The 16,686-nt window shown below is 42.1% G+C and overlaps 1 protein-coding gene across 1 annotated transcript; it reads right to left on the bottom strand.

Annotated features, from left to right (window-relative positions):
- Positions 1–46: 46 nt before the first annotated feature.
- Positions 47–16,685, bottom strand: LOC147146323 (uncharacterized). The gene is given in 20 exon segments (XM_086032420.1): positions 47–98; positions 100–227; positions 751–837; positions 1,876–1,980; positions 2,100–2,259; positions 2,350–2,449; positions 3,173–3,407; positions 4,307–4,934; positions 5,830–5,924; positions 6,138–6,227; positions 6,682–6,750; positions 6,848–6,880; positions 8,411–8,488; positions 8,560–8,707; positions 9,754–9,893; positions 10,331–11,400; positions 11,669–11,835; positions 13,075–13,229; positions 15,481–15,637; positions 16,519–16,685. Coding segments are annotated over 19 exon segments (3,675 nt in total). The 5' UTR covers positions 15,631–15,637; positions 16,519–16,685; the 3' UTR covers positions 47–61.
- Position 16,686: the final 1 nt, after the last annotated feature.

Below are 16,686 nucleotides of genomic sequence, written 5' to 3'. Positions count from 1 at the left end.
GTTGCATGACAGTTGTTTTGCGTGGAATTTGCTTTATTTGTCTTTTTAAGTTGAATTTCTACTAGTTAGCTTCATTGGTCGCAGGCTTCCCTCGCTCTCTCCTGTCGCGCCACTTTGACCAATCTCAAGTGTTCATTGAGAGAATCCATCTCCAACCTGCTTCGGCCCTTCAAGTCACTTAGCTCGACGTAAGCCTCCTTGTAGCGCTCATAGGCTGCCTCCTTCTCCTAAAGGAAAAACATTTGAACAGTGGTTTAGCTACTCCACGCTACTAGAATGGAGCGTATGTTCGTATGCATTGGCCACACCATAAGGTACAGCTGCACTACCGAAAGCAAATTTCTGCTTTTAAAACATTCTTCAGTTCTGTCATTTACGCTTAGTTCAATATGTTACTTGAATCATTTTCAGTGGCCAATTATGTTAAAAAAAAATTGCATTGTCTGTAGTTGGAGTCACTCCATCACTATAGCAATAAAAATATATCAAAATGTATATTTGAGGAAAAAAGTACACAGTCCTGCAATATACGGTGTGCAATAGTGCAGTTGATACTGATCAACTATTATGACACCGCCGAATGGTTACTATTATGGAGTGCAAATTTACTCCAAATGCATAAATGAAAAAATGCATTATTATCATTTAAAAGGAACAATTTCTTTTACAGCTCTTGTTTTGGTTCTCATTTCATTAGGTTGTGCACATGTACCAATGCTGGCATCAGTGGTGTGTCGTTTATATCCATACCTTAGCGAGAGACTGGACTTCACTTTGTAGGCAGGTGACCTGCTTCTTAAGAGACTGCACTTCATTTTCTTTGGCTCTCAGCAGCGTCTGAGAGGCGAAATGTTAAAGGAGCTTGAATGTGTTTCAGACTGTGGATGTGTAACAGAAAAAAAAAAAAATTGTGGTCTTTGACAGCTACTTTACATTTATACACTAGATTTACGAGTTGTTTTTATATATCCAGCTGAACAAAGTAGCTAATACTTGCACCAGCTTTTCTAAAAACTACAAATATACTCATATTTTAAGTCTGTCCTTGCTGCAATATTTTACTGCCGTCAGAACAGCCAAAGAGTTCAATTGGACACTACACGCCTCATTATGATTTTCCCCAGCTAATTACCAAGACAAGTCATGCAAATGGAAAAGTACATTACATTGGTGTTATAAAATTACTGTGACGTGCTACGACAATCATTTCTCAGGTTCATAAGCATTTCAACGAGTGCCCTATAAATGGTTAATAAAACAAGTTCACCTTAATGAATATTCATAGCCACTTGTATGCATGAAGAGAATCTGGCTAGAACAGAGGTGTGCAATTCGGCTCCTCGAGGGCTGGTATCCTGATACAAATGATCAGTATCGTTATCCAGCTTCTGCAGACCTTGCTGACTATATGATCATTTGAATCAGGTGTGTTGCAGCTGGGAGACATAGAAAACATGCAGGGATACCGGTCCCAAGGACCAGAATCGCCCACTCCATAAACCCACCCGTGGCTTTCCATTCTAGGGAGCTCTGCTGGTCAACCAGTAGATGGCAGTGTGTGCTGCTCAATGGAACCGAACATGGGAGACTAACAAGGCCGTGATGAAGAAAGGATTGGTATGATAATGATGCTTCAGGGACTCATTACTAGGATGGACGACAACACATTAAGCAAACTTGCTCTAACAACTTGTCTCTTTAAATTGGGTCCAAAATCCCTCAAGCACATGTCTGCCAAATCCAATTTCAGGTACAATTAAAAAAAAAAAAATTAAAAACGGGCCCGGATGCGGCGGGCTGGTCATATTTCCCTACAGGTTTTTATGTAAGAGTTGTATTGGTTTGAATTTAGCCACAGATTACTGCTGTCACTACCTCAACTTCTGATGCCACGTTGCCAAGGGACATAACGTCTGGCCTCTGGCCTGTGGTGAAATAACGCATGCGGCTAATCTCTTCTGCCAGCTTGACTTTAAGATCCTGAAAAAAAAAAGTAAATTACATGCTTTGATTGATGAGGTACAGTAATCTTGCACAATCAAATGGGGCAAATATAACTGAAATTGTTTAGTGTGCTATATGGAGTTATGGTGATTGACCTGATTCTCTCTCCAAAGCTGTCGCAACTCTTTCTCTTTGCATTCCATATCACGTTCTCTCCTTTGGCTGCTCTGCTCGGTGAGGCTCAGCTGCAGACATTTCTCGGAGAAACGCTCAGACAACACGTCCAACTCACTGTGCCACACGTCCACCGGAGGCCTTACGAGCATAAATACAGTATACGGCACAGGACAGTTATTTGTGCGGTGAATTGCAATGCATGAAAATCGAAAACATATGATTGCTTACACGTGCCCTCTACAAGATGCCTCCATGTGCGCGTCCGCCCCAGGCAGCCGCCTGGCCTTCTCCAACTCCTCTCTGTGGGCTGCTCTCAGAGCCTCCATGGCTGTATTAATAAAATTTGCTTGTCAAAAAATGATTCCTGCCTCGTGCAAAAACATCACAAGACACGGCAATACGCAGCTCCCTTACCACCAGATTGTTGTTACCATGGAAGCTGTTATCTTTTTATGACTAAAGTCCTGTCTAGAATTTTTTGATATGTCAACCCAGATTTTATTTTACAATGTACAGTGGTGCCTCGAGATACGAGTGACCTGATTTACAAGGGGTTTGGCATATAGTGAAAAAATGATCAAATAAGAGGCTCTGAGCTTTTTTAATGCCACTTGAAGTTCATGGTCAAAGTAAACATGAAGCAAAGAAAATCATATACTGTGTGTTTAAAAAAAAAAACCACAACTTTGCCTTAATAATGTCCCCCCTAGCTTCATGAAAACACAGATTGAACACAAATGTTGGAACAACACGTGCGCAGAAATGATCACTTGTTTGCTTGTGTCTGGTTAATACTGCCCCCGGTGGCCAAGGAGGGCACACCGGACGGAACAGCACAATGAATTGAAATGAAGCATTAAATCATCATCATGATTTTTTATTTTTTTTTGCTTTTCAGATAATAACTTTGAAAACACACTACAATTGGTTGGCGATCACTCCAGTGTGTACAAAACTCTGATTAAAAACTTGAAAACTGTAACTGGTGTCCGAGCCCCGACAGGAATAAGCAAGCACTATAGAAAATAAATAGATGGTCTTTTGACTCAACCTTTAGCAGAAGCTTGCCGTTCCTCTTCCAGCATCCTGTCTCTTTGTCCCTCTAACTCGCCGATCTCCCTCTCGTGTTTCTCCTGCAGCTCCCGCACTTCTTTCTGATGGAGTGCTTCCATGGCCTCAAGCCGGGCCCCGCAGGGGGCCCCGGGTCCACATGGACTGTCCACTTCTATCACCGTGGCTGCACGCTCTCTCTTAATGCTGTCCATTTGCCTTCTAAGGGACAGCGCCTGCATGATGAAAATTGAGTAGATAAATGGAAATGGGTATGCAAGTACATTTCTCATTCTTATTAGTACAGTGGTCAAGTTAAACGCAAGCCATTCCAGGAAACTGCATAGAGTGGATAAAAGGCAACTTGAATTCTTCTTTGTCGTTGAAGACGTTTCGTCTTTAATCCACAAAAATAGCCGAAGGTGTCTTTTGATTTCAAGGCGAAACATCTGAAACAACCAAGACGTCAATTTGCATCTGTGCATTTCAGGAAGATGTTTGGCCTTCGATAAGTATACACTTCAATCTTCCTAAAGAAATCATGCAAAAAGGATTAAACTGCATATGAAACTTCTCACGGTTTCACCTTCACAAAAATGATAGCAAACGATCCAGAAAATTAAACAGAAATAAATTATAAAAATAACTGATGCTATTATAAAAATAAAACTAGTAGCAAACCTCACCTTTGACGATGCTTTTCTTTATTTGACTGTCAGCGCACGTGTGAGTTTATACGCTTACAAAAAAGGCAGAGGAAACACCTTGAAAAACAAATGAGGACTATAAACTGGGACCAGTGAGGTTGATGCCGAACCACTTCACACGTCACATCTCGTCATGTCATTTTCCTCGCGGCTCTGAATTTTTATAGAATATGTACGTTGTCATATTTGTTCGAATAAACACTGCTCTTGTAAGCACATTCAATTGTAATTAGGATTTTTGATCAAATACGGTACGAATATCGTTAATGGGAATGGTAAGATATTTCAGTGCTAGACACTAGTAAGGGTAAAATTGTATCTCTTCATTCAGACGTTGTCAAGCTGAGTTATGAAACTCCGGGGCTGAAAATGAGTCCCACTCCGGCCCCGCGGGTAAAAGTGTCTCAGTACACATCGCCGTGCCTCACCTCCTTTTGAAGGGCTTCAGCTGTGTTTGTCTGAACAATGTGTGACCCGTTTACAGTTGCGGGAGCCTCCCCTGAGCAGTCACTTGGTGAACCGGTGACAAAGGCTTCACCGGCTTCATCCTTATCAGTGCTTGAGTGACGGGCCTGGGTGTCAACACGGGAATCAGAGGCCTGCCGCGTGATCGTTTGATACGCCTGGACTCCGATGAGTGACTGCGCGCTCATATCCCTAAATGACAACTTCTCAAATTCCGTCCACTTCCTGCTGACCTCTGAGTCCATGGTGTCAATGACGGGCACAGGTACACTCCCCCTCTTCAGCTGCATGCAGTCCCACCGGCTGCCCATCTCGCTGAAGGGGACAGCGCCCTCAAACCACTTGTTCCTCTCCTCCAGCCGCTTGGGCCAATCGCGGTCCCAACCCTCCTCGTGTTCTTCTTTTCTCTGAGGGTCTGAGCTCACCTCCGCGTCTGCTGGTGGACGGAGGCCTTCGCCGCGAGGGGAGTGGGCAGCTGCGCTGTTGGAACCTGCGGGCTCAAAGCCCGAGCAGGTGAAGCGAGCAGCCGGTTGGCATGACGACGGGCCGCGGGAGAGGGGGTTCTCTTTCTCGCTGCCGCTTTGTGATTGGCTGAGGGCAGAATGAGGAAAAGTAGAGGGGCTAATGTTACACATCAGAAGAAAGATAGAAGGGCTTGCCGCAGGCAGACCACCCAAACACATCGCCTGCATCTCTTTGATGGACTTGGCAATCTCCGACTTCTTGCAACATTCCTTTTTTCTTGGACTATATGAGAATTTGACTAAATAATGTAATAAAGCGCTTATGTTGAATTTGGCTGATACTATTTAAAGTCTGACAAAATGATCTACCGGTAATTGGAACTATATTAGAAGTAGTAATACAATAGCAAAAATTATTGTCAGTTTGTGATTAATGTGACAGCACCTTCACTGCAGAGTTGCAGACCCATGTGTCGATGTCAGTCCACTAATATTACATTCCATACAGAAAAGGAACATGTAGAAGTCATAAGAAAGATGAGCAGCAGCTGACAAAACAACAGTGATGCTCTGCCTGGCTAAATCAGTACATATAGGTATTTTTTTCATGACTCGCGGGATGTAAACTCAAAACAAAATGCGGCAAAATGGCAGCAAATTTACCCAAAAATCCGCGAAATACCAGGATTGTAAATCCAGAACCCGCGATGGATGGATTTTTGTTGTATGCATTCTATTTGTCATGCTTTTGTGTATAGATTTTTGTTTCATTGCAACGTGAAAGTGTTTTTGACCCTTTTAAATTGCTTTCTTCTTGTTTGCCAGGATTTACACATGTGTTTCTCCAAATTAGCAAACTATCTTCTCCAATCAACCCCTAAGGGTAAATGATGTATTTTGGGGTCGGAATGTGATCCAAGCCATGTCAGAAAAGGCCTTTTTAGACTTTACAGCCTTTTTCCACAGGCTATTTTGTTTTTTTTTTTCTTTATAGCCAGTTCCCAGTATGGAGCCACACTCACTGCATGTTGTTCTGGATGGCCTGCTTTAGTAACGTCACCCAGTTCCGCCGCAATCTAGAGGTCACTGCAGAGAGAGTGAACACTGCCCTCTTTGTCTAGGAGTGATCAAAAGACCCAGCAAACACGCATACACACATGCACGCACTCACACACGCACACATTGACACAAACGCACACGTCGTTAAACAGGAAGCAGCCAAACATATAATAGACGTGAAACTGAGCAGGGTAATAAACGACGCTGATACCCTGGTACATTGTGTAAGTCAATTAGCCAAGAGGGGAAAAAAAAAAAAAAAGTACAATACTTGAATCTGCAGGCCGTAGTTTTTTTCCACATCGAAGTCTGACACATTGACACAAGTGGATAAGTCAATCTCTCCGTCCACATGATCTGACTATTGCACAAGAAGAAAACAAAGAGCAGTCTATGAATTCATAGATAACCTTCGTTATGAAACTCAAATGAATAAATTAGGCTTCGAATGGGTGTAAAACCCTCAAAAGAATTTGATTGATGTCAAGTACAGAACAATAACAGATATAAGAACGCTTAAAGTCACTGTTGGGCGGAAACCCCCTTTGTCCAAATTTGGTCAATATATATTAATTCTTCTTTTTTCTTTTTCAAATTTTAGACCATTGGTCAGTCCCCATCTGGGTCTGTTATTTATACAAATTATTGACCAATCTAAAATTGGATGAAAATGGTTTGCTCTCTCTTTGTTGCTGCAATATTAATGACTTAACAAACATGCCGTGTTTTTGGTTTCCTGAAAAGTGATGGTTTTGGAGATAAGAGGATTCCGTCTGATGCCAGTGATCAGTGCCCTTTTGTGCCTTATCAAGTACCTCCTCAGCCTCGGGGTCTCTGTAATATTTCAAAGACTCATCATCCAGAACAAACCAGTGTTTCCTCCACTGTGGAGAAACAACAAAATTGTATCCAGTACATTGGTGGCAATTGTACAAAATCAATGAGACATTTCACAAGAAAAGAAAGAAAAAATGTCTTTACCTTGTCGTTTTCATCCAGTCGAGACATCCACCCCTTCAAAGTGAAAGCATCTGCAAGTAGAGCAGTAAAAGGAAGCGTGATTAAGCATTTTGTTGTGGTTTCTGTGTCAGTCATGACAGATAAAACAAAGGAAAACCAAAGTTGAAATAAAAACACACACACACACACACGCGCACACAAAAGCCTCTGACTCGTGTGTGTGCTAACATGACATAACACTTTTAGCATAAGCAGAACAAAGCTTACAAGAACTTAAATACCATATTTCTTCATATGGTGGTTAGGGCGGGTTTGGTCTGTAAGGGATGTAATAATAATAATAATAATAATAATAATAATCATAATCATAATCATAATAATACCAAGCAGCTTGAATAATCGATGGATAATAATTATTATTGTTATTATTATTATTGTGGACTCTACTCAATTGTGTTTGCCCAAATCAAGAGTTCATCTTTACAGATTCCCTGTCTAATCTGCAGGTGGCAAAGTTGTCAATTGTGACACATGCAAATATCACTCATGATAACCATTTGTACAGTGGCCACCAATTGTTTTGTGAGGGGAAAAAAAGGAGGTGTCTATTTTGGTAGCGCTGTTGATTTAAAATGCGTACCTTGGGATTAACTGGGGCATGGAATCTATTACAGCAGAGGCCACTATTTGAGGAAACACTGTATGGTATTGGAGCATTGAAGCATGCAAAACAGAGTGGACTGCAAAGGGTTTTAAAAAATGTGATCCGTCCTATTAAAACTTGAACAAGAGAATGATAAAAGGAAAGATACTCACAAAGTTGATGAGATCCAATGTGAGGGTGGGAATCAATGAAATTGGAGGTGAAAAGAAGTTGTGGTTGTTTTTACCCATTTTCCTTTTAAAATGAATGGCTGTGTTGCTTGAATAATTCTTAAGCACTTCAAACTTTTTATGTGGCTACAAAAAACTTTAGATGGCAATTAATGCGTCTATTTAGGCGATCATCCATCATGCTGTGTGTGTTGCCTCAGCTATTCTGCCATGAGCCTGCAGCACCTCCCCATCTATTAATAAAGACAATAAATCAACTCGCATGGTCTAGAGCAGTGGTGGGTGACACTCCGTGGTCCTAGTTTAATTTTTGAAAACAAGAATGCTTACTGGAGCTTATCAGTGTTAAGTTGCAATAACAGTGTTGACCATTAGATGGCAGCCAACGCTTGAGCGTGCCTACAAACCCAAGATTGGATTCCTGCGGTCCTCGCCAGAAGCAAGGCCCAAATTAAGTCAAGAAAATTGTGTCTTTCAGGTAAAACAGGAAGCAGATTATATGTTCACAGAATTTAAACACAAACCGATCTGCCTAGTGTGCTTAGAGATGCTTTCAGCCGTGATTTTTTTTCAACCTACTGTACGTCGCAACTACAACACTGATCTCAAAGGTACACAGCTATTTTTTTTCCATCTTAAGAATCGTTTGTTTGATGTACATGAGGAGTTACTACATTTGTGACGCACCGGCGATGGTGCAGAGGGGATGAAACGATGCCTGAGGTACTTTAGAGCTTCTTTGGAACTTACCTGTGTCTGTGGACAGTCGGGAAGTGCTTGCTCCTTCACCTTTGCAGATCTATGCTCCCCATTTTGCTTATCTGAACTCTGTGATGGGATGACCACAATGTGAAACAGTCGGTTGATGTTTTGGTTTAAATAAAGTAACAAAAAGACACCTGTGAATGAAGAGATGCTGTCGACTGTCTGTGTGATAATCGACCATGCTCAGAGTCCTTCTCTCTCCTGTCCCTCCCTCGCTCTCTGCCTCTGCCTCTCTCATCCGGCACGAAATTCCAACTGTAGAATTTGGCCTGTGGTTGATGGCTTCAAAACAATTGCAAATAATGGTAATTTAAAAAAAAGGCTCTCTGACAATGTCACTCATATTAAATTTCATTCGTTTTTGTGCTCCCAACGTCATCCATCTTCAACCTAGTTTCAAAAGCAACCTATGAAAAGTTACTTACCGTAGTTAAAATCAATATTTGCTAGTGATATGCTACGAGCTAATTAGCGCAATGGTCGAACATATCTAAACTAATCTCAAATTAACTAGCCTGTGTAAGCTAACGTTTTTATATACCGCACACTATTTAGAGTTACACAATTACAATTACACATGTAAGGCAGGAATTAAAACTGGTCCAGAATTGTGACAAGAAATCTTTCAAAACAAACTACTGTGGTAGTATCTGGCAGCAAACTAGCGAAGGGTGACAGACAGTGATGTAATAATTTAAAAGTACAGTACTTGCTGCGGCGCAGTGCATTCTGGGACTTGTGGTAGTTTGGGTCATGAAACAATATCATGCTCTGCTTTTATTGGTCAACTGAAGGCGCGGGAAAAATATTTGATGCGTCTTCCAGAGAGTAAAAAAGTTGTAATAAACTTAACACGATAGAAAATTGTTGATAATTAATAATTGGAGAATCTACTATAGGCTAAGTATAGAATGTTAGCAAAAAAAAGCACACTTTGAGCAAAGTGTCAACCAGGTGAAACTACATGTGCTTATCTGCTTAATACCTCTAGTTATGCTCCCATTATGCCGTTTATGGTTACCTGATTACTTTATTTGCTAGTTTAGATAGCTGCATCAGAATTCAACTACTGTTTTCAATGCCTGACCAAACTAACCGTACCAAGGAGGAAGTAAAAAAATTAAAATATCATTGGTTTCTTTGTAGAAGTTGGTGTGAAACTAATACATTACCGTAACTACAGTTCCAACTGGTACTTTTTGTTTTTTGGGATGTTAAGATGGCCTAAAATCCCTAATATTTCTGTTCAATTTTTTGCTTTTATAATATTCCACGCCAAACAAGCAAGCATTGTTTGTTTCATGGGACAGCTATGATGTTCCACCAACCTTTGGGTACGGAACCTCTGGTCTCGACAAGGACTTGGACTCTGGTTCCTCCTTCTCAGTCCCGGAAAATCTTCCTCTGACTCTACCTGGATTGTTGGAATGTCAGCCAAAACTATGTAGTCTTCCATTGTCATCCCCACCTCAGATTAAAAGAGTTAGAAAAGCAGGCAAATTAAAGTACGAGCGACTGCTGACATCTTTTGTGGCGTCATGTATGTCCAAGTTTTGTTGGTCTTTTGAGGAAAATTTTACAGACAGTTTGGGCGAACTACACATGTTGACTACATTGGGGCGTTAACCTTAGGAGTCTTCTTTGTACACTCTCTGGCCACAATGTAATACGCAGAGCTAGGCATTTTACAAAAAACTGAGCGTCTGTTATTCGTCATCCGTCTGCAGTGTGGGTACCCTTCCGTCGTCAGTCATTCGCCTTTTTTTCCGGGTCGAAAACATTTCTACCCGTCTATACCGTATATATACCGTATATTATTCTTGACAATACTCTTGTGGGACATACTGTGCAGGGGTGCCTCATTTTGTGGCTGGTGGTGAACTTTGTAAAATGCATGTGATTTACCTCCTCTAGCTCTTGTGCAGCGCTCTTGGGTTCAGAGAGGAGCAAGGCCTCCATGCCTCTCCTCACGCTACTCCTGCTTCTGTCACCACTGATCTTGGAATCCCCCTCATTGAACTTGTCCGGTTCCGTGACTGCAACAAGTGGCGGTGATGCCGCAGGCCCCTGGTGATCCGCGCCATGTTTTGAAGCAGAGGAACCATATGAGATGGGAATGCTGAGTACAGACTGCGAGGATCCCTGCCAGGAGCCAGGGGAGGCGCTCGGTCTGCTGTCTCTGGAGGATGGCTGTCTCTGTGATGTGTGGCTGTGTGAGCCATTTCTGGATAGAGACCCTTCTCTGGTCTGAGGAGATCTTTGGGATCCCTCGTTTGTGTTCTGTTGAAATGTTGAGGAGCGGGAGGCGCGGCGGGAGATGGACTCTAGATTCCTGTAGAGCCTCTCAGAGTCTAAACTCTGTTTGTTGGAAGCTTGTGATGGGCTTTTAGATTCTCGGCTACGTCCTCCCTTTGCTTCATAGCCTCCATTTTGTGAAAAGAAGGAGTCTGTGCGCTTGTGAGAAGGTGTCGCTCTGGATGGTGACACGGTTCGAGAGGCAAAGGAACCCCGTTGACGTGATGGACTGGACCTGCTGGATGTATGCTGAGAAGGTGCACGTGAGGGAAGGTGAGAAGAGGCATGAGATCGAGTCTCACTTCTGGAGAGAGAGCGCATTCGGTGGTCTGATCTCTTGTGTCTGTCTGGGCTCACTGAGGTATGGCGTGTTGGAGAGTTCCTCAATGACTCAGCCCCCCTTCTAAAATTGGAGTGGTATGAATACCTTTGAGGGGATTCACTTCTCCAAGTTTCCTGCATGTACGTTTCAGGGTTTCTCCTCTGGGAGGGAATACCGAGATTGACGTTTCTATATGGTACAGAGGCTTTGGGCTCAGGAACAAAGTTGTTGGGGAGTGGGTGACCCCTCTCGAAGTAACGATAAGACCTTTTGTTGGCATCCTCCGTCAGATGTTCACCATCAGTTCTTCGGTCTGGAGAAAAGTAGCCACTCTCTTGTTCCCTGACTCCTCTGGACTCTGAAATTCAAACAAACTTGAGATCATCAGATTTAAATTACTGGAGTCAGAATGAAGATGCTGCAAATTGGCCTGTAACATTAAACATTTTGGGTAGATAGAAGAGCTCCATTGTGACTCGAACAGTAAAAAGACCCCAAGATAAGTCCAATATCGGCCTCTATCTATTTTGTACCAAAATATAATGGATTCTTGCTCGGCACACGCAACATATATTTTGCTTTTACTATCTTTGCGGTGGAGGTGTTGTGTCCATGTGCAGAGTGACCTGAGGTTCTGCGGGATCTGTCCCTGCCTCTCCTCTCGTCCATCCAGGGACTCCCAGCACTGCGAAGGGGAGAAGGGTCCATCCGGGTCATATCTCCGTGGGCGACACAATTCCTCTCTGAACTCGGGGAGCTGCTTCTGTGTGAACGGTCTGAATTATTTGTAGAGCTGGAAAATGAAGAGAAGGACATTCAAACCAACCACAAAAGTATTGAGATGTATGAATCGCTCTCAATCCAAATAAAGCATTAGAATCAATGTAAAGCCACGGGGCAAACTTTAACACAGCTGCGGTCTTGGATCTCTTTAGATTGTGCTCAAAAGTAAAAGAGTAAATTGAGTGGTTGGTTGCAGCAACTTCAGCCCTGAAGAACAGAATATTACTTCCAAAGAATGGGAAGTACTCCCTCAACTTAAAAATTAGGACGATATAGAGACGCCAACATTTCTTGGAGTGGGATATCCATCCATCCGTCCGTCCGTCCGTCCGTCCGTCCATCCATCCATCCATCCATTTTCTTCCACTTATCTAGGGAACGGTAGGGGGCACAGGGAAGCCCGTACTTCCCTCCCCCAAGCTACTTCATCGAGCTCTTCTGAGGACTTCCCAAGAAGCTCCCAGGCCAGACGAGAGAGACTGTAGTCTCTCCAGCATGTCCGCAGGTTATCCCCAGGGCCTCCTCCCTGTGGGACATGCTCAGAACACCTCACTAGGGAGGCGTCCAGGAGACATCCTAACTAGAAGCCCGAGCAACCTCATTAGAGCAGCAGGTCTATTCTGAGCTCTTCCCGGACGGCCGAGCTTTCCACTCCACGTCTAAGGAAGAGTCCGGACACCCTGTGGATGATATTCATTTCCCCCGCTTGTATCTGCGATCTTGGTCTTTCGGCCACGACCCACAGCTCGTGACCATAGGTGAGGGTGGGAGCGTAGATCGACCGGCAAATAGAGAGTTTTATCTTTCGGCCCAGCTGATTCTTCACCACAACGGACCAATATCAAGTCTGCATCACTGTCGACGTTACGCCCATCTTCCTTTCGATCTGAACAAGAGAACAAGACCTCAAATAATTGAGTTCCTCCACTTGGGGAAGGTTTCTTTCCTGACCCAGAGGGAGCACTCCACCCTTTTCCGACTATGTACCATGGTCTCAGATTCAGAGGTGATGATTCTCATCCCAATCGCTTCACACGAGGGGTTGCCCGTTGCTTTTTTTGTAGAAATTCCAACAAAATTCTCTCATACCTTTCCCTTTAGTAACACCTTTGAGTAGGATCTGTCATCTACTGTAAATGCTAGACCACTGAGGAAAAAAAAAAAACGCAGGACCCTCTCTTTAAATATACAAAGTGTTTGCTGCTGCGGAAGTAAGAAAACAGGCTAAAGGACATATATAACGTGTCACCTAGATTGTGTGTCAGTGTCACAGATATCAAGTTCGCAGTCAGGACTCAAACTGCGGACAAGACTCCACTCGTAGGTCCAAGCATCTCTGATGTCATCACTGCTGGCACTTGAGTTCGACTCAGATAAGACTTGCTCGTCATCATCACCCAATTCCTGAAAAAATGACAAAAACCAGGACACAACCAGTCAACCCAGCCATCAATGCGGAAAAATGATCATGTTTGAACTTCTCCGATTGTAGGAAGAAATTGCGGATTTCATGAACTTGTTATGACTTCAATTAAACCATTTCCAGTTACCTGATTAGTTTTCTTAGAGTAACGTAGCAATTATAGCAATTCCACCAATAATGGCCAGCACAGCAATGTGACACAGCAGAGAAAGATTGATCTTGTAAAGAATGAAGAGCAACTTTACTACACAACATTGAAATAATATTTGTACAACACAACATGACAAGTAGAACTTACTATCGCCACTATCTTTCATCCAAAGCAGCTTTCACCAACTATTATGTCCCTCTTCCTTCGTCTAGCAAAGCTAACCTGTCGACTGCACGCCGGACGTAACACAAGCTAGTCCCTGCTCACCCTCATCATTATTTCATTTCTCTTTTGCATTTCAAGAACCGCCCACATTCTATTCGCGTCCTTACCTTGATCCCTTTTTTGCCTCAACACTAAAGTGGACCTCAAAGGTGAACTTAAGTTTTGATCTCCTCTTAAACCCTCTCCAGATTTTAAGGCCAACCTGCCCTTTTTCTACCTGTTAATGAAATGACTTTCAAGTCACAACTCAATCGTATTCCTTTTGTACTGTAAGTGTTTGCATGTGTCATGTGGCTGTCTCGCGTTACAACAGATTCCCTGTGTTCCCTATGAACTATCATGAATTAATCATACGGATTCAAACGGCACCTTGTTGTTTCTCTTGGTTGATATCATGACCTCAATCAGACCAAGTCAAAATGACTTTTGACCGCATATATCAACCTGCATTGCTGGTATGACAATGCTGTCATACCTGTGATTGAGAAGGGAGGATGATAGGTTGAAAAACACTGGTAAAGTTGTACAGTAAAAGTACATGGGGTCCCAGGTTTACGCCGGAGTTTTGTCTCCACGGCACCAATGTCATGCAAATTTTCACTGTATGTATGCGTTTCACTAACTTACGCTAATGAGGTAGTGTAGTTATATCAGTATGGTTAGAAAAGCACAATCAAGGAGAAAAACACACAAAGGGCTGTATTTTCGCACGTGCTATCGAATGTAAAAACTGGCGCATCGTGATTTTCCAGCAGGTGCATGGCTGCTTTTAGCAAGTTTGAGAATTTGGCAGACCGCACTGCGCCATGCTGGGCGTTCAGGCGGACCAAGTGTGTTTTCTTTTACACGTTCCCGACGTCCCCTGACAATTTGGTGGCTGAGGGTAGAGTAAACTTTAGACCAGTTGAAAGCAGGTCTAAGTTGTGGCGCAGGTGGCTGATACGAGATAAGAAAATGGCCGATATGTCAATGATGCAAGGCAGCATGGCAACACTTTTAAAATACTTTAAAAACACTCAATAAACTACTGCATACTCAACTTACTTTTGCTCACACATTCGTGTTCGAGTTCAGGATATGAGAGGCTGAGAGTAGCGCGGGCAGGTGGTTTTTAACACTAGGACTACGAGAGCCGTCATTTTGACTGTTTCCAAACTTTGATGTGTTGTTACTCTGCGTATATAGAGATAAGATTCTTTTGGCCTCTTGACTTTTCCTAATTCTGTATATCGTCGCTGTCCTGTGAAAAACACTTGTGTCCAATTGTGGAATTTTTTTGAATTTCCACATTAATGCAATGTCTGTAATGCGGAAACACCATTCACGTAAATGATAATAAGAAATTAGGAAAAGAATTGTGGAAAAAAAGGGTTTTTTCACACGATATATTTCATTATCATGGTGCAATTTTATGGACCGAATATTTCTGTTCAAGTAGAAAAAAATGAGGACAAAATTTTCGCCCCCAAAAATTGTCTAAAACCTAATCTTACAAACGTTATGGCATACACAAATCGAGGGTCCGCTGTACAAAAAAAAGTTGTCAGTGTGATAAAGTAAAAACACCTCTGCAAACTCCAACCACAATGGTAAACATGTTGTTAATTTAAAACCTCATTCAAAATGTCAGTCAAAACTGAGCATTAACTCTGTCAAGCCCAGAGCACAACAAAGGTTTTTGCCCATTTCTTGTCTCCAAAACCTAAAACCTAGCAAACAAATGCAAATGTCTGACTAAATCCTCAGAAACTCTCGAGATCAAGTGGATTCTTCCTGAGAGCGGCGTTAAGAGGGCAGATGATGTTTGACAGGCTTGTCACTTTTTGCAGTACATTACAAATTTGTCATGTACACACCCACTCTTGTGTAGCATCTGTTGGTGCGGTGCCAAGGTGCATATGATCCGGCCGCAGGCAGTCACTGCAACGAGACGGGTCAAAGGTGTTGGGCTGGAAACGCCGGCAATAGCAGTCCTCAGGTGCTTGAGACATGTCACCTGTGATCATCCGGCATCTGCCGTTGGGTCATTATTAAAATGTGATTGAGCTTCAGCTTTCAGTTCATGTGTGGATGCTCTTATTTCCCAGGAGACTCTTAGCATAATGAGAATAACAACTATTATTGAAACATTGTAATTAATTCTTGACTCTTGTTGATCAGGCAAGGTATACAATATTAAAGAATACAAATAGAATGACTTCAAAGCCATATTATGAGGTGAACAAGATTGTGGGAATGCAGTGACAGGACATGCACAGAAAAATAATGTTTTTATGGCTGGAACATTGACATTTATTCAATGTCCAATCAGATTGTGCTGTTGATATGACTACTCCCCTTAGGTGGGGTTTTTGTTCAGTATCTTAACCAGCATTAAACTTTGTCCACATGAATTGAATTATATAGCTTTATGTGCCCAGTAACATATTCTTTGACACTGATGAAATTGGTGTCAACAAATATGTCTTTCCTTTTTTTCATGGACATCCGATTTTTGAGATTTTTTTTGTTTTTAACTTTGACCTATAAAAGCTTGCGCAATACAGATTTTGCCATGATAGCTATGATGTTTCAGAAAAAAAATCCAACCTGTTGATTTACCTAACCATTAACTCATAATTATTATTATTAATTATTATTATTATTATTATTATTATTATTATTATTATTATTATTATTATTATTATTGTTATGAAAACCTAATATACTAGAGAAAAAAAACGAGAGTAGATTTGGAATCTTTTGAAAAAAAAAAATCATCTAGAAAGGTTTACTTGCATCTCTGATTTAAAGATTTAGTCAAATTTTCTTGACCAGTGTTATTATACTGAGGATCACACAAAAACATCTAAAACAAGGTCTACGTTATCAATACGTGCGATAGTCTTCTTTACCTTCTTCAAAGCCTTCTTTTCTCTCCAGACCAGTAGCCTTCAGGTTCAAACGGAATACAAGTTGTTCTGGTACTTTGATGCATTGTTCCCCAGTTGAGTTCTTTCAAACTAAAGTTGATTGGTCCTCGCATGGGCCCACATTATGGCTGACTGTGTTGTATCTGATAC

The sequence above is a fragment of the Filicampus tigris genome, chromosome 6 (genome assembly GCF_054856515.1).
Source record: "Filicampus tigris isolate MCC_2025a chromosome 6, RoL_Ftig_1.0, whole genome shotgun sequence".
NCBI classification, from domain to species: domain Eukaryota; kingdom Metazoa; phylum Chordata; class Actinopteri; order Syngnathiformes; family Syngnathidae; genus Filicampus; species Filicampus tigris.
This window is presented reverse-complemented; position numbering and strand designations above follow the sequence as displayed.